Source organism: Chiloscyllium punctatum, chromosome 2, assembly GCF_047496795.1.
Source record: "Chiloscyllium punctatum isolate Juve2018m chromosome 2, sChiPun1.3, whole genome shotgun sequence".
Taxonomy (NCBI): domain Eukaryota; kingdom Metazoa; phylum Chordata; class Chondrichthyes; order Orectolobiformes; family Hemiscylliidae; genus Chiloscyllium; species Chiloscyllium punctatum.
The window spans coordinates 76,515,098-76,539,248 of record NC_092740.1 but is presented as its reverse complement, the minus strand read 5'-3'; the positions used below and the strand labels follow the sequence as shown (position 1 = coordinate 76,539,248).

The following is a 24,151-nucleotide window of genomic DNA, read 5'->3' as shown; positions in this document are numbered from 1 at the left end:
GGGGGGAATAAGGACGGGTGGGGGGGGGAAATAAGGACGGGTGGGGGGGGGAATAAGGACGGGTGGGGGGGGAGTAAGGACGGGTGGGGGGGGAGTAAGGACGGGTGGGGGGGGAGTAAGGACGGGTGGGGGGGGAGTAAGGACGGGTGGGGGGGGGGAATAAGGACGGGTGGGGGGGGAATAAGGACGGGTGGGGGGGGAATAAGGACGGGTGGGGGGGGGAATAAGGACGGGTGGGGGGGGGAATAAGGACGGGTGGGGGGGGAATAAGGACGGGTGGGGGGGGAATAAGGACGGGTGGGGGGGGAATAAGGACGGGTGGGGGGGGAATAAGGACGGGTGGGGGGGGAATAAGGACGGGTGGGGGGGGAATAAGGACGGGTGGGGGGGGAATATGGACGGGTGGGGGGGGAATATGGACGGGTGGGGGGGGGAATAAGGACGGGTGGGGGGGGGAATAAGGACGGGTGGGGGGGGAATAAGGACGGGTGGGGGGGGGAATAAGGACGGGTGGGGGGGGAATAAGGACGGGTGGGGGGGAATAAGGACGGGTGGGGGGGAATAAGGACGGGTGGGAGGGAATAAGGACGGGTGGGGGGGAAGGTGGGTGGGGGGTGGACGGGGGGAGGACAGGAAAGGACGGTGGGGTGGGGGGTGGACGGGGGGAGGACAGGAGAGGACAGTGGGGTGGGGGGGGGGGGGGGGAAAGAGAGGAGAGGAGAGGATGGGGGGGGAGGAGGAGAGGATGGGGGGGGGGAGGAGGAGAGGAGGACGGGGTGGAGGGGAGGGGAGGACGGGGTGGAGGGGAGGGGAGGACGGGGTGGAGGGGAGGGGGGGGTAGACGGGGGGAGGACATGAGAGGACAGTGGGGTGGGGGGGGTGGAGAGGAGAGGAGAGGATGGGGGGGAGGAGGAGAGGAGGACGGGGTGGAGGGGAGGGGAGGACGGGGTGGAGGGGAGGAGAGGACGGGGTGGAGGGGAGGGGAGGACGGGGTGGAGGGGAGGGGAGGACGGGGTGGAGGGGAGGGAAGTGGGGGGGAGGGGAAGGGGGGGAAAGAGGACGGTGGGGGGGAGGAGAGGACGGGGGGGGGGGGGGGGGGGTGGGGGGGCGGAGAGGACCGGGGGGAGGGAGGACGGGGGACGGGGGTGGGGAGAGACGGGGGGTGGGGAGGAGGAGGAGAGGGGGAGGAGGAGGGGGGGAGGAGGAGGAGGGGGGGAGGAGGAGGAGGGGGGGAGGAGGAGGAGGAGGGGGGGAGGAGGAGGAGGGGGGGAGGAGGAGGAGGAGGGGGGGAGGAGGAGGAGGAGGGGGGGAGGAGGAGGAGGAGGGGGGGAGGAGGAGGAGGAGGGGGGGAGGAGGAGGGGGGGAGGAGGAGGAGGGGGGAGGAGGAGGAGGGGGGGAGGAGGAGGGGGGGGGAGGAGGAGGGGGGGGGGAGGAGGAGGGGGGGGGAGGAGGAGGGGGAGGAGGAGAGGGGGAGGAGGAGAGGGCGAAGAGGAGAGGGCGAAGGCAGAGACGGAGTGGGGAGGGAGAGAGACAAACAGACAGATAGGGTAGGAGCTGGTGGAAAGATGAACTGTTTGTGATCTAATTTGAGTGAACACTGGCTTGTCATGGATTGAATGTTTGTGTTGTTCCCTGGAGCTCGAGATTCGGGAAGGTTATGAATTGGATTTGCATTCTGGGAATCTAAGATGATTTTACAAGAAAAAGCCATTTTGTAGGACAATGATACTGAACATGTTAGCTGAGCAAGTTTACCTCATGACCTTTCCCAGTTTGTTCTAGTCCCTCATTGTGATGTTCTGTTAAAAGGGAAGGTTATCTAGCCAAAGCAATCATCCAGTTGGGCCTGGCTGGATCAAAGTTTCCCACTTTGATGTGCATGTAGCTTAATTAATCAAGCGTACACAGACCTGTCAATGAGTTTCTCTTCCTCTGCAAACTTTTTCCATTTTATTGCTGCTTATCTGATTGAGGACAAGTGGCATTTTTGTAATTTTACTACCAAATTCTGTATAAAAACAGTTTTCAGTAATAAGGTGAGAAGCCTGAGAGAGCACTTAGCGGTAAGAGCTGGTGCCACGACCCTGCTAATGGTTTTAGAACCTTAGCTCAAGCCTGGCTTGTAGGTATCTATATTATAGTGTAACACTGATGCCATTGGTAAGTAAAGGTAATAATTTAAACCAAAATGTCTGTAAGAATTTTATATTCCAGACTACCACAGAGTATGATCTCCGGGAAGAACCAAGAGAGACTTACAGTTGGAGTCCATCAGGGATTCCCTGAGCCATCTTGAATAGGTACTTTAACAATACTAGTGATTATAATAGCACATACGACAAAAACTTTACAACATGGCTGTGGGTCATCTTCAAACCAACTCTGTATTATTCTTTTTTGAGGAATAAATTAGACTGCAGCACTGTCTCAAACACAAATTTGCATGGTCATATTCGGCAATAAAATTTAGAAATCCATTCTTTGCTTCAGTTACTAAAATCATGGCAAGCATCCACATTTTAAAGTAAAATTCGTAATAACACTTTACTAATCCTACTTAATTTGTCACACATCATTTCCTTTGTGATCTAAAATTTTAAACAGATGTAACTTGGAGGACTCAACTAATGCGAACTGTTCCACAAATCTTAGGTTTACAATTCAGGTGTAACATTAAATCCAATCATAAATATTTACATATCAAATATTAATATATGTTTAGTGAAATAGGTCATGTTGCTTATGCAGTTGGAGAAAACAAAATAATCGATCTAAAAGGTACCTTTTTTTTTAAATGCACAATTTTTAACCAAATCACATTACACTACCAAAAAGAGGTCAACATACCTTCTAAATTATAGTGGGTAGAGTTCAACTTTGGCAGGTGCAGAATGAGCATCTTAGATTGGAAACCTTTTCATTCAAGTCAATGGAAAAGAAAATTGTGCAAGGGGCAGCCACTTTCCATATTTGCCAGTTTTGCAAACATACACATGAACATGAAGCAGGAGTAGACCATTTAATAATTGAGCCTACTCTGTCACGTAACATCAGGGTCGAGCTGATTGTAACACGCCTACACCTGATTATCTTTTATACCTTTCCTCACCAAAATTCTATCCAGATCTGCCTTAAAAAACATACAAAATTGCTGCGCCCACTGTCTTTTCAGGAACAGATATCCAAAAACTCTCAACTTTGAGAAAAAGAAATAACCTTATCTCTATTTTAAGTTGATAACCCCTTATTTTAAAGAAAGGACCCCTTGTTCTGGATTCCCTAAATTCTAGATTTTTCTAAGAGTAAACAATCACTCCACATCTGTCCAGTCAAGACCCCTAAGGACCTTGCATATTTCAATCAAGTCACCTCTTGCTCTTCTAAACTCCAGTGAATACAAGTTCCAATGGCCTGTCTAAACTTTGAAAGAACAAAGAAAAGTACAGATAGGAAGAGGCTCTTCGGCCCATCCTGCCTGTGCCGACACATGATGCTTTTCTGAACGAAGAACCTTTTGCCTCGATGGGATCTGTATTCCTCTATTGCCTGCTTACTCATGTATCTGTCAAGGTGCCTCTTCAATGTTGCTATTGTATCTGCTTCGATCAAGTCCTGTGGCAGCACACTGCACACACTTTACACCCACTGCATCAAAAATCTGCCTTTCATACCTCTTTTAAGCTTTCCCCTTTTACCTCAACTCTACACTCCAAGTAATTGACATTTCTACTCTGGGAAAAAACTCCAACTATCCATTCCACCCACGCCTTCTCATAATTTTGTAAACTTCTATCAGCAAGTCCTCACGAGACAACTTGAACATTCTAAGTATTATTCTGGTAAGCATTCTCTAAGTTGTTTCCAACGCAGTTAACACTCCGCAATCTCATAATTTAGATAATATGCTTCTTTAGTATTCTTCCTGTCAAAATGGACAATTTCATATTTTCCCCACAGTATACTCATTTTATCCCATTTGCCACTCACTTTATCTATACCTTTTTGCAGCTTCCTTCTATTTGCTTCACAATTGACGTTACTTATCTGTGTGTCCACAGCAAATTTGACAACCATACTTTCCTGTTCCTTCATTCATGTCATTTGTATGAATTGGAAACAGTTGATGTCCCAGCACTGATCCCTGTGGGACATCACTCAATGCATCTTGCCAACCTCCAAATATCCATTTGTGTCTACTCTCCCCTTTCTGTTAACCAGCCAATCTCCTAGCCATGCAAATATGCTACCCCTAACATCAGAAGTCATAGAGCTTTTACTTTCCACAATAACCTTTAATATGGCACTATATCAAATACCTTCTGGAAATCCAAGTACAGTACATCCAGCTGTGCCGTTTATCCGCAGTACATGTTACTTCCACAAAGAATGTCAATTTTCAGCATCTTCAAATGTTTTGCTATTTATTACTTCCTTGATAAAAGCAGTTGTCTTAACTGGCTATAGTTTCCTGATTTCCGTCTTCCTTTTCAAATACAGGAGCTACATTTGATACTTTCTAATCTAATGGGTTCTCCCTCAAAGCTGGGTGGCAGGGTGAAATGTGAAGAGGATGTTATGAGAATATAGGGTGACTTGGACAGGCTAGGTGAGTGGACAGATGCATGGCAGATGCAGTTTAATGTGGATAAACGTGTGGTTATCCACTTTGGTGGCAAGAACAGGAAGGCAGATTATTCTAAATGGAGTCAATAGGTAAAGGGGAAGTACAAGATCTAGGTGTTCTTGTACATCAGTGAATGAAAGGAAGCATGCAGGTAAAGCAGGCAGCGAAGAAATCTAATGGCGTGTTGGCCTTCATAACAAGAGGAATTGAGTATAGGAGCAAAGAGTCCTTCTGCAGCCGTATAGGGCCCTGGTGAGACCGCACCTGGAGTACTGTGTGCAATATTGGTCTCCAAATTTGAGGAAGGACGTTCTGGCTATTGAGGGAGTGCAGTGTAGGTTCACAAGGTCAATTCCCGGAATGGCAAGACTATCATATGTCGAAAGATTGGAGCGACTGGACTTGTATACACTTGAGTATAGAAAGATGAGAGGGGATCTAATTGAGACATATAAAATTATTAATGGATTGGACACTCTGCAGGCAGGAAGCATGTTTCTGCTGATGGGTGAGTCCATGGCCAGACGACACAGTTTAAAAATAAGGGACAGGCCATTTAGAACAGAATTGAGGAGAAACTTCTTCACCCAAAAAGAGTGGTAGATATATGGAATGCTCTGCCCCAGAAGGCAGTGGAGGCCAAGTCTCTGGATACTTTCAAGAAAGAGATGGATAGAGTTCTTAAAGATAGTGGAATCAAGAGTTATGGGGATAAGGCAGGATCAGGATACTAATTGTGGATGATCAGCCATGATCATAATGAACGGTGGTGCTGACTCGAAGGGCCGAATAGCCTACTGCTGTACCTTGTGTCAAATCAAGGACGTTCTGAAAAATTAAAACCAACACCATCAACTATTTCAACTAGTCATTTCTTTTAGGACTATAGGATGAAGTTCATCACCACCAAGTTAACTTGTAGCCCGCATCTTCAATAATTACTTAGTGCGACTTCTCTGGTGATTGTAATATTCCTCATGTCCTTTCTCCTTCCATATTCTCATTTATTGCTGCTGCTGGGATGTTACCCATAACTTCTATGGCAAAGACTAATGCAAAACACCTGTTCAATTCAACTGCAATCTCTATCTCCCATTGTCAATTCTTCAAACTCATTTTCTATAGGACTAATGTTGCGTTAATTTTTCTTTTTAAAAATCCATAGAAACCATGACTATCTCTTTTTATATTTTTGGCTGGCTTTCTCATGTAGTCTAATTATTCCTTACTCATTAGTCATTTTTTGCTTCTTTGTGGACTTTGTCCAATTTTCTGATGTGTTTTTTCACAATATGATTTTTTAAAAGAACTAGATATTATCCTAAACTTTCTGGTTAATAAGCGCATCCCTTGGAATTTTTCTTACTTGTAACATATCCATCATGTGTATTGTGAAATATCCCTTTAAGTCTCTATTTCTTTTCTACTGACCCATTCTTTGAACTGATTTACCAATTCATTTCAGTCAGCTGTTTTCATATTCTAATAACTGCCATTATTTCAGTTTGAAAAAAGGCATTGGACACAGTCTTCTCTACTTCAAAGTAAATGTAAATTTCAATCATTTTATCGTTGTTGCTATGGAGGTGCACCTTTTCTATAAGGGAAAGGTGCACTTTGTTCTACCTCATTGCACAATATCAATTCTAGTGTAGCCTCGGTAAGTTAAAGGTAAAGCCACCATAGTCACAGAGAACTCTAGGGGTGTTCTTTCATCAGAGAGAGACAATTTGTGGTGGTCGAACCTGAAGGTCACCACGTCTCAGATGAGAGGCAAGGTTGAGGAGGTGGGACCTTTATGGTATCCTCAGCCAGTACGGGAAATGAAACCGCTGCTGTTGGTATTACTTTGCATCCCAAACTAGCCGTCCAGCCAAATAAGCCAACCAACCTCAATGTAGCCTACTCTGTGGTTGACTTTTGAATACGTTGCTTCAAGAAAGTATCTTCAAAACATTTTATGAACTGCACATCAAGGCTGTCAATCTGGCTTTTCCAGTCAACAATCACACAATCTACTTCCAGGCCTGTCTGACAAGTTGTCATTATCGCTGTCTCAGAGATGTCTTGCATCCAGTTCCACTTCATTCTCCCTCTGATTCCATCCTTTCTCCTGACCTTGTTAATTAGTTATTATCCCCTCCCACCTTCTGCTCTCTGATGCTGAACATTCCATACTCAGCAAAGGTCTTGGTTTTATCCCTTTGCTCACCCATGTTAATGAATTTTAAGCTAGTCATGACATTGGACATCTGTGCCCACTTGTTTGAACAGGAGCCCTCTCTCTGTCACACAGACACTTTCACCCAACTTGAATATTCTCCCTCCACCTGAACTCCTCTCTCTGGCCTTTTACCTGTACTCAATTTGTTCATTGAAAACCGATGACATGACACCAAATGTCTTAATATCTCTGCCCACCCCCACTCGTACCCATTCGAGCTTAAGTCCCTCTGAACTGACCGCACTCTATATTCTCAGATCCAAGCCTGACTGTAACGTCAAACCTGCTGACAAAGCTGGTGCTGTTGCTGTCTGGTGCATTAACTTCAAATTGTGATGGCTGTGCGTCAGATCTCAACATCTCCTCTCACCATGGAGCATCAGGCCATTATGTCTCCGACTCTACATGACTTGGTCTCATCTGGGGATCTCCCCTGACATCCTCCCAGCTCATAGTACCACAGCTTCATACAGCCCACTTCTGCCTTCTACCTAAAATCTACAAACAGGACTGCCTAGCCAGAATCATTCCATCTGCCTGTTCCTGTCCACAAAACTTATTTCTTTATACATTGACTTGACATTTCCTCCCCTTATTCAATCCCTCCCCACTTACATCCATGATTCTTCAGATACTTTACATCAGTTGAATTACAGTGGCATCTAGGATCTTCCACATGCTGCAGCGGTGACCTGTCAATTGCCCTGCTATTCTTAATGTATTTGAAGAACCTACTTAATTACTTTATTCGTTTATATATTTATTTATGCTTTTATCTATTTTATTAACCTTATCACCAGTTGCAATACTACTTTGAAATTGAGAAATAAAATGAACCTGAGTCACTGATCAGGTACTCACCCAATACCGAGCTTCTTTTGTACAAATCGATTCATGGAGGCTGGAAATGTTAGAAAAGGCAAAAACAAACGAGCACCCCTTTCTCATTCATTCACAACTCCTTTAATCATGAATCCCCTGAACTCTATTGAGTTTCACTCAAGGAGAATTTCATTGCCAATACTAGTACAACTTATGCTTCTTACAGACCGACGCAGTTAAAATAGTGAATGAGAACTGGTGACTTTAATTGGACACCAGAAAGTAGAAACAGCACTCCAGATAACATATAGTTTGGGATTATACAGTGATTAACGTTACAGTTTCTGTATCATTCCTTTAATTCCTTTTGCAATCCTTTCCAGTTTCTCTATATCCTTTTTGTAAGATGGCAGAAAAAAATGATCAAATATCTACTGCACTATCCTTAGTCAGTCATATAGGCAGCACTTTTTTTTTGTTGCTAAACCCCAAACCTATCAGTACTCTGCAACATTTGTAGTAGGAATGTTGAAAAAAATGAGCCTTTGCCATAGTTAAAATATAAAAAATTTCAAGAAATTACATAACTTACTCCATTGTACAGCTGTCTTTCCGTCTTTAGTGATATCCCACTGGAAGATGGCATTCACCTTTTTCACCATCTCCTTGCCAATATCCTTAATGCGAGAACCGATTTCTGCAAATACAAGGTCACTTTGGAGCTCCCCGCTCTGAAGAAAATAACAGTAATTGCAGTAATTCCGCCTTTGAGTTTGGTGATTTCACAAAAATAAGTATTTTTTTCAATTCTATTCCACCATATTGACCTAAAACTACAGAACTATTAGGTACTCTGTAGTAGTCTTATTTACATTTCATAATATTTAAACACTCTATCATATACCATTTGCAAAAACAAAACTCTTTTATCGAGTGCTGAGCAGTACAAATTTAGGGAAGAGACAAATACTTTCATAGTCTAGACAGATAAAGGCTGTACAACCTGAAATTAATATACATCTTAACACTAAGATTTCTAAACAAAGGAAAATACAATGTTTAAAATTTGACAGAAAATTTAGGCATAACCACAAACTATTTTAAGCTTCTTTTCTGGGTTAATTGATCATTAAAATTACTAAGATTTTCCTTTTAATAGAGTGTGGAAACTACCAGTCTCAGGTTTGGTGGCGCATCTTTTTCTTTCAAAATACAGCAAGTAGTAAAAATCTTCTTATTGTTTTACAATAGCAGACCAGTTTCTTAAAATATTCATCACAAGTACATTTTATGTAAAACAAGATTTGGTGGTTGAATAGTTTTACACTTCCTGGTTACATGCTAGTTTATTCCCCAAATTTTATAACTTATGTTCTATTAGCAAAAAGCTTCCATTCAGAAAATGCAATCATCTATTACATAAAATAAGACTTTGAACTTGATGAAAAAATTGTTGCATGTGAATAGCTTATATTGTTAATAATAAGAAAATTAGCTTGTAGTTGTGAAAAGGAAGATAAACCTTGGGATTGAAACATGAGCACAGGTTGCTACATGATTATCTCCAGTCATTGGTATTAATTTGGACTCAACTGAAACAGAATCAAGAAAACTTTGTACATTCATGTATCGCTGGACATCAGAGTGCATCTGGGAAAATTAACAAACAGTAAAATTCACAACTGATCATGGAGGACAAGGATTTTGCCAGGGTTGGAGGATTTGAGCTATAGGGACAGGCTGGGGCTGCTTTCCCTGGAGCGTCGGAGGCTGAGGGGTGACCTTAATAGAGGTTTACAAAATTATGAGGGGCATGTATAGGATAAATAGACAAAGTCTTTTCCCTAGGGTCAGGGAGTCCAGAACTAGAGGGCATAGGTTTAGGGTGAGAGACGAAAGATACAAAAGAGACCTAAGGGGCAACTTTTTCACGCAGAGGGTGGTATGTGTATGGAATGAGCTGCCAGAGGATGTGGTGGAGGCCGGTACAATTGCAACATTAAAGAGGCATTTGGATGTGTATATGAATAACAAGGGTTTGGAGGGATACGGGCCGGGTGCTGGCAGGTGGGACTAGATTGGGTTGGGATATCTGATCGGCATGAACAGGTTGAACCAAAGGGTCTGTTTCCATGCTGTACATCTCTATGACTCTATAACTCATCATCCACTGAGTAACCTGGTCATTAACAGCAATCCTCCCTGGTGACCTTCATTTGGAGAAAACAGTGAAAAAAACAAAGTGACAAATAATCTTTGGCTGGGAAGAATTTACACATCCACAGTAAAAGTCAATCTGCAGCCGAATGTTTGAATGTTAAATTCAGCTGATAGTGATAGAGTTGACTGAACTGAATTATAGCTGCCAAACTGAACCACATTCATTAAAAAAAAACCAACATGATGGGAAGCCAGCTCAATCTCATCTATCTATCCGCTTTAAACAGATTTGGCCGAGAGAGGATGGTATCAGTCCTCAAGATGACAAAGCTTTCTTAAAACAATGAGTGTGTTGCATCATGTGTGGTAATGCCACCTTGCTAACAGGGCATGCTACACAGATCTATTAACCCACAACTAAGAAATTAGAGGGAAATTAGCATCAGCAGAATGATATGACACTAGTCTATGATCTTAGGTTCAGCACATCCTTCAATCCTGCATCAACAAGTATTTTGAGATTTTGTTTGGGGGTCTGAAATTCAACTATATGTCAGTATAGAATGTGGAATGACAAGCTAGTAGCAGCACCAATATATAGTGTAGATTGAAGTACTGATCTTTTGAAGCTATTATACAGGGCTGACTGCACACTAAACACAAAAATGGTACCAAGCAGTAGGTGGAGCATTTCAGTGTCAAAACCAGTGGCCAGATTCTCTTTCACTTCCTCTATATAAAGGCTACACTGAGAAAATGCAAAGTTTCCAGATACTTCTGTATTTTGAATGATACCTGGAATAGTTTGTGCCCATCCTACTAACATCTGTGAAATGTTTGGTCCATTTTTGTTGCCTATTTCTCTTCCTGGCCTTCACTGCCTGATAGATATTGCACAATATATAGAGGACACCCCACAAATTTTTAACTTGAGAATTACAAACAGGATTCTACTGCAGGAAACACATTTGCATAGATAAGGCAGCTTACAGACTGGGTTTTTGATAATATATGTTTATCTGAATATTGCATCTAACGAGCCTTGCACTCTAGCAAACATGATAGTCACTTAATGAAAGCTTGACTTACAGAATAGGTGAGGTTACTGATAACTTAGATCACTGAAACCTTGAAGGATTAATAGGAAGAGTAGCTCAGAGCTAAAGTCACTCTGTGTACAGCAAATAATGTGGTGTTTAATCATACAGATTGTTGCAGGAGACATCACAAATGTTAACAGCCACAAATGGAAGGTTTAGGCAGCTATGATTTCCTGGGCTTAATAACCAAGTTCAAAGCGCAAAACATCTTGTGAGAACATCTCCATTTATTTGCACACTTTCCATGAGAATCTTTTTAAACCTCCCTGCTGCTTCCCTTCCTTCCTCTCTTTGTCAAAGTGAAGTACGCAAAAGTCTACAAGTACACACAATTACAGAAGACATTAATTAAGGATGTTTAACATAAACTAAGTATTTTGATGTAGTCTAAGTAATGAAAACAACTGACACAAGCAAAACATCTCGCAAACCTTCTGCTCTTTTATCTAAGATCAGCCGAGGAGCATCTAAACATACCAGAATCACCCATGTTTTGCAGATGTGAGAGCAAGAACTAGCATTGGTAGCCCACTCAAAATCTGCAAATGAAGCGGCATAATGCTGCTTATATAAATCTACAAGTTGCCACATACAAAGGGAAGGCTAGGAAAAATACATGTTTTAAAAATTTAGAGTACCTTTTCTTTTGATCTCCAAAAATATTTTGTTTACCACCTGAGGGCTATTTTTCAAAAACAGATTAAAGGGAAAATAATTAAATGAAGCATTTAGCTTTTGTTTCTCCTGAACTGAACTAACTCTCAACCTTTCCAGATTTATAATTAATATGCTGTACAAGTCCTTTCCTTTGGGTATTTACATGTCCCTTGTAAGACTATGCAATATATTTGCATCTTTGGTTCACAAGTCAACGCTCTCCAAAAATTTTAAACTTTCAAAAAATTTAATTTTCGGCCAGCTGAAATAAAATAACATTTTTTCTTCAAAACACCAGCTTACCATGCCAATGTCATTATTTTTGGCTTCATAAATAGTCTCCTCCAGAACAACATAGGCTCCTGCAAGGACAACCTCATTATTTTCTTTGACCTAAGAGATAGAGGGGCAAAGACAGTATTAAAAAGTCTAAAGTTTTCAGTATTAAAGCCAAAAGGTACAATGCTTAAGTTAAAAACTGAATTCATAAACCAAGTGTAAAATAGTGTACCTCGAGCACATCGGCTACAGTCTTATATAATGTTTAATAAAACAATTTAGAACCACATGTAGCCTAAAAGCTGCTTAAAAATAATTTGATACTCAGTTCAATTATTTTAATGTGTATGATCAATTTATCTGAATAATAAGCATAACGAAAGGCTGGGTGTGAATGTCCACAAGTGCATTCACCATAACCTCATTGAGACACGTTGCTAATCCGAAGACAACAAGGTTACAATGGATGAGAGAAATCTTGGTGAGACCTACCTCCACTTAGATCAAATATGTGACCACTACATATATATATATATTACATATTAATTATGATAAAGACTTTAAAATTCTTTCATGTATTGTAGCAAGGAATTCATAATATATAAGTATAGAGCAACAACCAAACTCCACAAGCAAATCAGAATTGATAACTCAAAGTATAAAATTATAAACGATGGTTAATTTCATTTGTAAAATAGTTCAGTGGACATTCACTACATTAAGAGTTCAGAAGTCACAAACCACAAGAAATCGCAGGGCATGCCACTAGCCCATTCTATTAGATCTGGGCTAATATAACTGTGCTTTCAACTTTACTTTCTTACCTGTCCTCTACAACCACTGACTCCATCAAAATTCTAACTTAGTCTCAAATACATTCAATGATCTAGCCCCTAAATTCCAAAGACTAATGATTCAGAGGAGTAGTACCTCAAGTGTTTTAAATGGGAGATCATTTATTTTCAAACTGCATCTCCTAGCTCTCAATTTCCCCGCAAGATGGAAATCTTCTTTGCATCTACTATGTCAAGTCAAATTCAAACTGTGCTATATCTGAAAAGCTCCTGCAATCAGTAAACAGAGCTAGGAGCAGGGAAAAACAACTGAATTGCCATCACAAATCCACAAAACAATTCATAAGCATCAGAATAGGGAACATTTCGTGGATGTGACTCTAATCCACACTATTTGTCTGACAATGTACCATGAATGGAGATAATCCAAATAGTAATGTAGTGAAAGACCAATATAATGTGGATGTTGAGATCCAAGAAGTGAAGTTGTGGTATAACTGGACCACGGACTTACACTGCATATACGTATACCCTGGCATAAAATACCTGCATATTGATTGGTGACCTCAAATCATTTTAAGGACTCACATGTTGGTTGATGAACACACCGACAAACTGAAGCGTGTGCGGAGCATGATTTGGGGTAAAAGATAGAAAAACCAAGGAAGCTTAAAAGGAATCCTAACAAGACATAACATAAATCCACTGTTTTAATGACAACATTTCATTATTGTCTAAATCAAAAGGAATTCAGAGAGGTGGTTTAAACTAATCTTGAAATCTGGACTTTTTTAATCTTTGAAATTTTAATTTACATCTATTTTGTTCCATCCGTCTGGTGTCAAAATATCTGTCTTGTTTAGGTCTTAACCATGAGCGAGTGTGCACATATTTTGGGGTTTTAAAGTTTAAGTCACAAGTAGAAGTTTAGGAAGCATTTCTTATACCAGCCATTGGTTAAGAGTTGTGTGAGACAATAAACAGAATTATTTTCTGTTAATGTGTACTGCTTTTGTCTCAAATAGCAGACAAATTGGTCATCCTGTCGAACCAATTGGGATTTTACACATTTTCTGACATCTTGTAGAACAGTGAGGCATAATTATCAGTGCAGTCTTCTCTATTAAGCCATTACACAGGCAGGTCATATCTGAAAGTCATTAAAACTATGTAATGTGTAGAGTGAAATTTTCTTTCGCCTTAAGTAGAATGGCGAAGGCAAGAAAGTCAGGCAAATAGTGCATGAATGAACAAAGACAGATCCTTGGCATTGGAATGAATCATCCCCTTAAGGTTTAAATGATAAATTTTGAACTTCACCAATAAGCAGAGATTACCTCATTTCCAGGCATGTGCATCTTATTATTAGCTAATGTCACCTTATTTCGACATAGCTCCCAGGTGTCAGCTCCTTTCAGAAGGAACTAGATGGCGATAATTTCTGATGTGAAAATCAGGAATGGCCACCTGACAGCATAACTTATTGCCTGCTTGCTGGGCTTTCATCCAACTAGAATATCTGGATACGCACTCCATTAAGGACGTTCTCTCCCACCCTTGCCAAATTGCCATCCTCAACACCATCATGGCTGCTTTTGAACAAACTCACACTCCACTTCAGTCCTTCAGGACTCCGCTTTGAACCTAAGGGACACTTATGGCATGCATGTTTCTGCCAAATGCTTTGTCAGCATCTACTCATGACACCTACTTATGCCTCTAAGCATACTTAATTCGTACTCACACACACCAACTTAGAAACTACCAGATCTCTGTGGCTAGTCATAGAGATGTAAAGAATGAAAAAAGACCTTTCAGTCCAACTTGTCCATGCCAACCAGATATCTGAACCTTAATCTAGTCCTATTTGCCAGCACCCGGTCCATATCCCTCTAAACCCTTCCTATTCACATATCCATCCAGATGCCTTTTAAATGTTCTAATTATACCAGCCTCCACCACTCCCTCTGGCAGCTCATTCCATACACGAACCACCCTGTGTGTGAAAAAATTGCCCCGAAGGTCCCTTTTAAATTTTTCCCCCCACACCCTAAACCAATGCCCTCTAGTTCTGGACTCCCCCATCATAGGGAGAAGACCCGGTCTATTTACCCTATCCATGCCCCTCTTGATTTTATAAACCTCTATAAAGTCACCCCTCAGCCTTCGATGCTCCAGAGAAAACAACCCTAGCCACTCAGCCTCTCCCATAGCTCAAATCCTCTAACCTTGGCAACATCCTTGCAAATCTTTTCTGAATCCTTTCAAGTTTCATAACATCCTTCTGATAGGAGGGAGACCAGAATTGCATGCAATATTCCAAAAGTGGCCTAACCAATGACCTGTACAGCTGCAGCATGACCTCCCAAGTCTGATACTCAATGCTCTGTCCAATAAAGGAAAGCATACCAAATGCCGCCTTCACTATTCCATCCACCTGTGGCTCTACTTTCAAGGAACTATGAATCTGCACTCCAAGGTTTTTGTTCAGCAACACTCCCTAAGACCTTACCATGAACTGTATAGGTCCTGCTCTGGTTTGTCTTTCCAAAATGCAGCACCTCGCATTTATCTAAATTAAACTCCATCTGCCACTTCTCAGCCAATTGGCCCGTCTGATCAAGATCCCATTGTACTCTAAGATAACCTTCTTCGCTGTCCACTACATCTCCAATTTTGTGTCATCTACAAATTTACTAATTATATCTCCTATGTTCACATCCAAATCATTTATATAAATGATGAAAAGCAGTGGACCCAGCAGCGACCCTTGCCACACACCACTGGTCACAGGCCTCCAGTCTGAAAAACAACCCTCCACCACCACCCTCTGTCTTCTACCTTTGAACCAGTTCTGTATCCAAATGGCTAGTTCTCCCTGTATTCCATGAGATCTAACCTTGTTAACTAGTCTACCATGAGGAACCTTATTGAACGCCTTACTGAAGTTCATACAGATCATGTCCACTGCTCTGTCCTCATCAATTCTCTTCGTTACTTCTTCAAAAAGCTCAATCAAGTTTGTGAGACATGATTTCCCATGCAAAAAGCCATGTTGACTATCCCTAATCAGTCCTTGCCTTTCTAAATACATGTAAATCCTGTACCTCAGGATTCCCTCCAACAACTTGATCACCACGGATGTCAGTCTCACCTGTCTATAGTTCCCTGGCTTTTCCTTACCACCTTTCTTAAATAGTTGCATCATGCTAGCCAACCCCAGTCTTCTGGCATCTCACCTGTGACTATCAATGATCTGAATTGCTCAGCAAAGGGCTCAATCATTTCCCTAGCTTCCCACAGAGTTTTAGGGTACACCTGATCAGGTCCAAGGGAGTTATTCACTTTTATGCATTTTGAGATATCCAGCACCACCTCCTCTGTAATATGGACATTTTTCAAGTATGGCTTTTTAATGCATTGGATCTTCAGTATTCAGTATTAAGTTGAAAGAAAAAAAACTTTAAAGGAGACAGAAGTCAATGATAGCTCCGAACACTGGGACAAATTTAGAATTCAGCAAAACAGGACTAAAACGGTAATAAAGAGAGAAAATAAACTACAAGGAAAACTAGTGAGTAACATAAAAACCAACAGTAAGAGCTTCTTTAAATATATAAAAAGGAAGAGAGGGGTCAAAGTGAACATATATCCCTGAGAAAATGAATCTGGGAAAAGTTATGGGGAACAAGGAAATGGCAGAGGAATTAAACATTCCATTAATATTAAATAATGCATTGGAGGAATTACATTCCATTATCATGAGCAAAATAGTGCTTGACAAAATAATGGGATTAAACACAGGTAAGTCCCTTGGCTTTGATGGCTTGCATCCTAGGATCCTAAAACAAGTAGCTGCAGAGATAGATGATGCATTGGTTGTAATTTTCCAAACATCATTAGAGTCTGACAGTTTTCTAATCCTTTGGTACTTCTCCAATATAACACCCCTATTCAATAAGGGAGGATGACAAAAAGCAAGTGACCAAAGGCGGATTAGCCAAACATCTATTGTTGGAAAAGTTCTTGTAACAATTAAGGAAGTAACAGCAGAACATTTATAAAATCACAATTTAACCAAGCAGAAAGAGCATGGCTTTCATGAAAAGGAAATTGTGTCTAATTTATTAGAATTTTTAAAGTAAATATCAACTAGAGTGGACAGAGGGGAACCAGCCGAAGTGTTATGTTTGGACTTCCAGAAGGTACCTCACAAAAGGCTGAGGTATAACAGCCCATGTTACAAGACCCACTGAGCTTTTCCATCAATTTATGATTTTGTTTCCTCTTTAGAGTATCTACAGTTCTTTCGGTTTTCATTTAGCATTGAACTCACTGCCACATCTCTTCCAGACATGCCCACCTTGATGACGTTCTGCTCCTCCCTCTGACAGGAATTCTGCTCCAATCTTTCTCTTATCCACCATCATTAACTTCACTGTTCTTCCAATAGATCAGACAGATTTTACTGAAACTCATTTCCAGGAGAAATGAGCTGTTTGGCAGTCCTTACATTGTGTAATTTTCTTTTGGTTCCATGGCAAGTAACACCAGGTCATTTATATATAAATGAACTTTGTTATTTCTGTATTCCTTGAACTTTTCTTCCGCTAAATAAATGATTGTATGCTTGGTATCTTCAGCTGATCCCAACTTCAACTATCTGCACAATACAGGTTACCCCTTACAGTTTGGTTGGAAGCAGCAGAGAGTCAGAACAGAAATATTGTATGGACCTGAAGCTTGGTGGTTTTCATGGCTTTAACCAATATATGATATCCAAGCATTTGCAGTTAAAACCCTCATGAGACACCTCTTTGTCACCCTTCCAGCCTTGGATTATCTTTGATGATTCATTACTTGTCCTGCTGAATTGCTACAAAATGCTTGAGCATCATATAGCAGCAGTGTTTGACCCGAGAGTGACAGAGTTTTGTGCAGTTGTTCTCAGTAGGCCATTGAGCTGTGAGGGACAGTGGACATATGACATTCACACTATATATCTCCCAGCCTTGAAAGGCAGTGTACTCCCTGAAAAAGCTGAAAGATAGACTGAAAGATTGCCTACAGAGATACATGGAACCATCAATGATCTGTGCTCTCATTCAAATGGGTAGGCATAAATGTGGATGAGCTATGCAGGGTAAGCCTTACCTATCCCTGCATGTTGCTTTTAGTGTTGTTGCACTGAAGTGCAATGCCTTAGCTGACTGTTCAAGGATCCATGACATCTGATACTTTGTCTCCCTTTCACTTCACACTTCTCTGCATTCAATTTGATCTGTCACCTTTCCTCGCATTCCAATGTGTCAACCAGTTGTTGCTTGTGAAAGATGAGCAATGCTTAGCCATTACAACATCTTCCATCTTTCAGATGTATAAAGACACTGCTCATATCTGAAATGAACATGACTTCACCGGATCCAACAAACAACAAAGTAACTTCAGCAGACATTTTTAATTCAAAAGTGGCCATATGTTCACAAAAGTGTTGGGTTATTCAAAATGAAATGTGATCGATACTACCTATGTGCCCTCAGTCATTTTTTTTATTCTTTCCTTTCTCTTCCAATACATTTCCAAGCAGACACAATGGCTAGAACAGTGTTGGAGAGAGTCTGCTCTGTAATTTGCACTGTTAGCCTGGAGGAATGGCTGATCTCCCACAGGGACAGTTGAGCATAGAGGACCCAGGCTATCAGACATCTTGTACAGATGCTAGCTCACTGTCCTCAACTGCTGCAGACTTTGGCAAAGACACGGAAGGAAATACAGAGGGAAAACACAGAGGGACCATCCTGAGAGGAAGCTTCTGGGGCCTGTTTGTGAATCATGTTCCATCTGGGTGCCTACTATCATGTCCCTCAGACAGAGGGGCCCTCTTATTTCACACTTCTCTGCATTCAACTTCATCTGTCACCTATTCCTACACTCCACCAATATGTCAATGTCCTTTTCAAGTTCTGCATTATCCTCCTCACAGTTTACAATTGGCTCACAGTTTTTGTTACCTGCAATCTTTAAAATTATCTCCTGTGCAGCAAGATCTACATCATTTGGTTACATTTGAAAAATGCAAGCATCTGAAATACTGATCCCTGGGAACCTCACAACAAGCCTTTCTTCAGCCTGAAAAATACCCATTAATCATAACTCTGTCCCTCAGCCAATTTTACAATTTTGCTCCTATCACTTTTATTCCATTAGCTATAGGTTTATTCACAAACCTATTGTCTGGTACCGTATTGAATGTCTTTGGGAAGTCCATGCATACCACATCACCAGTGTTGCCCTCATCTCTTTTTTTTTTGAGATACTTTATCCTAATTTAGTTAGACTAGTATTTTTCAGGTCAACTCATAGCAGCCTTCAGCACCTTCATGTTTGTGTGACACATTCCAAGAAATGTTGTTTGAGGTAGTCATTAACTTGCAGGATACATTGATACACCATTTTGTATCAACCTTGCATGATATGCAAATGACTTGGGTCGTATTTACAAGAATATATTGTAAAAGTAATTTCATTAAGGTGGAAGAAAATCCTGACCTTTGACTGAAGATGGATAAGATTGCCATTTTTCCACATTTCAGTTTCTAATGTTTGTCCAGGAATAACTGGCTTTGCAAAACGAACCTGTATTAAAAGAATTTTATTTCATAACTCCAACTTTTTCTTCACTGTTACTATCCCATAATTCAGACATCAAAAACGTCAAGCAAATCAGTGCAATGGAGTCCAGCAAATTCTCTGATCAGTAACTTCTTTGCACATGTAAAATTCAGCAAAATACACAATTTAAAATACAAAAATTTAGTACTGAATTCTCAATGATTTTTAAAAAATGCTGAAATGCTGTGCTTTTGTGTGAAGACTTTTCTGTGCTATTTTTACACCACTGCTGCCTCACAGTGCTCTGTCTATATGTGATGCAGACTCCGATTCGATTTCAAGGTGACTGTCTGTACGGAGTTTGCACATTCTCGCAATGTTTGTGTGGGTTTCCGCTGGGTGCTCCAGTTTCCTCCCACAGTCCAAAGATTGGTTCTGCGTCCTCATTTGTTTGGCATTTATATAAATTACTTGGGTGAGGATATAGAAGGCATGATTAGTAAGTTTGCAGACAACACCAAAATTAGTGTCATTGTAGAGAGTCATGATATGGAGATGCCGGTGTTAAATTGGGGTGGACAAGGTTAACAATCACACAACACCAGGTTATAGACCAATATGTTTATTTGGAAGGTACAGGCTTTTGGAGCACTCCTCCTTTGTCAGGTAGCTACCTGATGAAGGTGCAGTGCTCCTAAATCTTGCACTTCCAAATAAACCTGTTGGACTGTAACCTGGTGTTGTGTCATTTTTAACTTTGTAGACACTGAAGGTTTCTAAGATTACAAAGGGATCATGATCAAAATAGTCAATGGGCTGAAAAATGGCAGATGGATTTCAGTCTGGATAAATGCGAGGTATTGCATTTTGGTACAACAAACAAAGGTAGGGCTTATACAATTAATGGTAGGGCCTTAGATAGTGTTGTAGAATAGAGGGACTAAGGGGTGCAGCGACATAATTCTTTGAAGTTTGCATCACATATAGACAGGGTGGTTAAAAAGGTGTTTGGCACACTTGCCTTCATAGCCCAGGCCTTTTGAATATAGGAGATGGGAAGTCATGCTCAAGTTGTATAGCAAATTGGTAAGACCTCTTCTGGAGTACGGTGTCCAGTTCTGGTTGACCAGTTATAGGAAGGATATTTTCAAGATGGAGGGGGTTCAGAAGAAGTTTACCAAAATGTTGCTGGGCATGCAAAGTTTGAGTTATAAAGCAAGGCTGGATAGCTGGGACTTTTTTTTCCTGGAGTGTAGGAGGTTGGGAGGCGACTTGAAAGAAGTTTATAAAATAATGAAAGGTATAGATAGAGTTAATGGTAGTTGTATTTTCTCCAGCAATGAGGATTTCAAGACTAGAGGGCAGATTTTTAAGGTGAGAGGAGAGAAATTTACAAAAAGAGATGACAAGCAAATTTTTTACACAGGGTGGTTCACGTGTGGAATGAACTTCCTGAGAAAGTGGCGGATATGGGTACAATTAAAATGTTTTTAAGACACCTGGATAGATACATGAATAGAAAAGATTTGGAGGGATATGGGCCAGGAGCAGGCAGGTGGGATAGTTTACTTTGGGATTATGTTCAGCATGGACTGGTTGGACCGAAGGGTCTGTTTCTGTGTTGTGTGACTCGATGACTATGTGCAGGTTAGATGGACTGGCCATGCTAAATGTGGGGTGAAAGGGATGGGGGTTGGGGCTGGGTGGAATGCTCTTTGGAGGGTCAGCGCAGACGTTGAGTCGAATAAGCTCCTTCCACACAGTAGGGATTCTACTTAATTAGCATTTCCTACAGTTTTAGCAATTAAACACAATTTTATATAAGCAATGTTTCTTTGTACATGAAATTTAAATTTAAATTATTTTATATTATAAACCATGAATGTATTAAATGTAAGCCTAATTTTTAACTCAAGGTAGGAGTCATGCAGTTGAGAATCAAGGCAGGTCTGCCTTCTGTCATATAAGGTATCTATATATCCCATCATGTTCACTGGGATTTTGATCCACAAATGAAAGGTGCTCTAATCCCACAGTCCTCTACATAATTAATAAATATAAAAAATAAAAAACAACCTAAGAGCTAAATGTGCAATCAATCTAATGCTTAGTGGATAATGGTATTATAAATTACAATACTACATTGTACCTTAATAGCTTTGAATTTTGTCACATCATTATTTGCATACTGTTTCAAGACATGCCGTGCTGCAAATCCCATGGAACACAACCCATGTAGAATTGGTTTTTTGAACCCTTGAGTGAAGGAAAATATTTTAAATAATTTCATATGCATCACACAAATCTAACCTAACAGAGTAATATATATTATTTGACTGTTAGCTAATATCCAAAATAAAGAACCATTTGCACTTTCTTCATTTTACTTTTTGGCCAGTAACTATTTTTCATACTGGTAAAACCAACTACAATGCTTTGCCAAGTTATTCTTAGCTTTCCACAAATTAGGTACATACAGATATTTTCTACATTTATATGGAACCTTATGTGCCAACTTGAGATTTTATTTAAACTGTCCCAAATTTTCCAAATATAGCATTATTTTTTAAAGCAATTTCTGCTCACGCTGAAACAAACAAGGTTAAAAGAATTCTGCAAAGCATAACTGAGGTTTATTCTTAGAATGATACCACACAAGAACCCAAAGCAATAAAATTGTCAAAACAATAAACTAAGTTACATTATAACATTCAATCAATTAATTACTTAACAGATCCTGGATGTTTTGTTGCAATTTAATTAAATAGCTACATAATTCTCATTGTGTAGAATACGAATTATAGAAAGTATTTAACAATCTTTAAGGAATAGATGTAAGCCAGGAGGATATAAATTTCGCCAAATCACATTTGAACTATTTTGACAAGGTTTTTTTCCTTGTTACATAAATTCCATCTGACCTCCTGAATCTCTGCAGAGTTGTGTTATTTTTCAACTTGAAACAAAGACTAACTTAAAGATCATTAGTGCGTATAGGCTATCTAATAAAGTTTCAAAAAAGCGATACATTTTAAAATTGTTTAAATCATTGAAGAATAGCTCAGAATGACCACAAACCTCTCCAGTCTTCTCTTTCAACCCTAAACCCTTCAAGCTTTGCATCATTCCAGATTCTTGCAAATCTCTTCATTCCTTCACCTCACTATTGACTGCCAATGACTTCTTTAGCTATCTCAGTCTCAAACTCTGGAATTTCCTCTGAAAACCCCTCTGTCCCTCATGCTCCTTAAAACTCTATTTGAAAAATATCACTTTCTGCAAAATACGTCCTTGTGTTGGATTCTTTAACTCAACACTAGCATGACGTGTCTCGGGGTGTTTGTGTTTAAAGCACCATATATATTCAATTGTTAATGCTGTTGATCAATTTTGCAACTGATGCATATCAAATTCCATCCTGTGTAAACTCTTGGATATGAACCACAAACATATTTACTGTACAGAAGTATACTCGCTTAATGTGTAAACACTTTGATTTAAATGCCACCATTCTACATGTGACAGATGTACATTTTCATTCTTATTTATTATGATTAAGTGTTGGGTACATATTAATTCTGTCCTCACACCACTAAAATGTTGCTCACTGAATGACTTCAAGTTCAATACAAATGAATTCTACTTAATCAATGTCAACTTATTTCCAATAAAATTACCTGTTTTATCACTTGCTGTACATATAGTTTTCACCCTTTCATAGAAGTGTGACAAAAATCTAAACCTATTTTATTTCCTAGGATGGAAATGATCTACATAACAGAGCCCTGGCCCTTTAATATACATTCAGAAAAACCTGACATTAATCTTTCATGTAATACATGTAATCATGTTTCCTTGAGAAACATTTGATTATTGAAAAGTAAACTGGACAAGACAACACCCACTATTTAATTTAGTCTCAGTTTCCCAACTCAGCAAATGTGGTATATTCTGGTTTTACATGCTCCTAAAATCAGAAATATTTTATTGATAAAAAACAAAATAATGACATCAAGTTAATTTGATTGTAACCATTCTGCATATTGTTCACTAAATCTGCTATAAATTACATTGAACTTAACAGCATATAGTCAACTTTCAAAGTAACATCATTCATGAATTTAACTCCTCGGCAATAGAAATTCTCATAACATTTTTGCCCTCTCCACATGATTTCAATGCCCTCCTGGCTGACCTTTCATCTTCCACCTTCATGAATTCTCCTTCCCCCAGGTTACGCAGCCCACCTGTGTTTGCTCACTTATCTCAACTCTACAGTTTCTATCCTGATACTTAAACATTTTTTTGGGTTTGTTTAGTCCATAACTTCCTGCAGTCCTGTAATGCTCAACTCAAAATGTCCCCACTCATTTTAGAACAGCCAATGCTGTTCCTTTGTTTAAGAAGGGCCATTGGGATAATCCAGGAAACAAAAGGCAGATGAGCCTTACATATTGGTAAGGATATTATTAGAGAAGATTCTTAGAGACAGGATTTACACGCATTTGAAGAAGAATGGGGAATTAAGGATAGGATTAGAGATGGTCAGCATGCCTTCTGTGGGACAGGTTTTGTCTTATAAATTTGAGTTTTTTTGAGGAAGCGATGAAGATCATTGATGAGGTTAGGGGAGTAAATGTTGTCTACATGGATTTGGCTAAAGCATTTGATAAGGTCCCTAACGATAGTCTGGCCCAGAAGATTAAGTCACATAGCATCCATGCTGAGTTGGTAAGTTAGATACAAAATTGGCTTGGTCACAGAAGACTGAGGGTAGTTGTGGAGGAGTGCTTTTCTGACTGGAGGTCTGTGACCAATGGTGTTCGATAAGAATCAGTACGTGGACACTGTTAATTGTAATATTTATAAATGATATGGA

General features: G+C 40.2%; 1 protein-coding gene across 1 annotated transcript in view; it reads right to left on the bottom strand.

The window, feature by feature from the left end:
- The window catches only part of hsd17b4 (hydroxysteroid (17-beta) dehydrogenase 4), a 141,548-nt gene that overhangs the window by 16,191 nt on the left and 101,206 nt on the right, over nt 1-24,151 (bottom strand). The window contains exons 19-22 of the mRNA XM_072584307.1: nt 21,422-21,528; nt 19,210-19,296; nt 11,891-11,980; nt 8,263-8,401 (exon numbers count right to left, since the gene is read on the bottom strand). Coding sequence (XP_072440408.1) covers nt 8,263-8,401; nt 11,891-11,980; nt 19,210-19,296; nt 21,422-21,528 — 423 coding nt within the window. The remainder of the gene's footprint in view (nt 1-8,262; nt 8,402-11,890; nt 11,981-19,209; nt 19,297-21,421; nt 21,529-24,151) is intronic.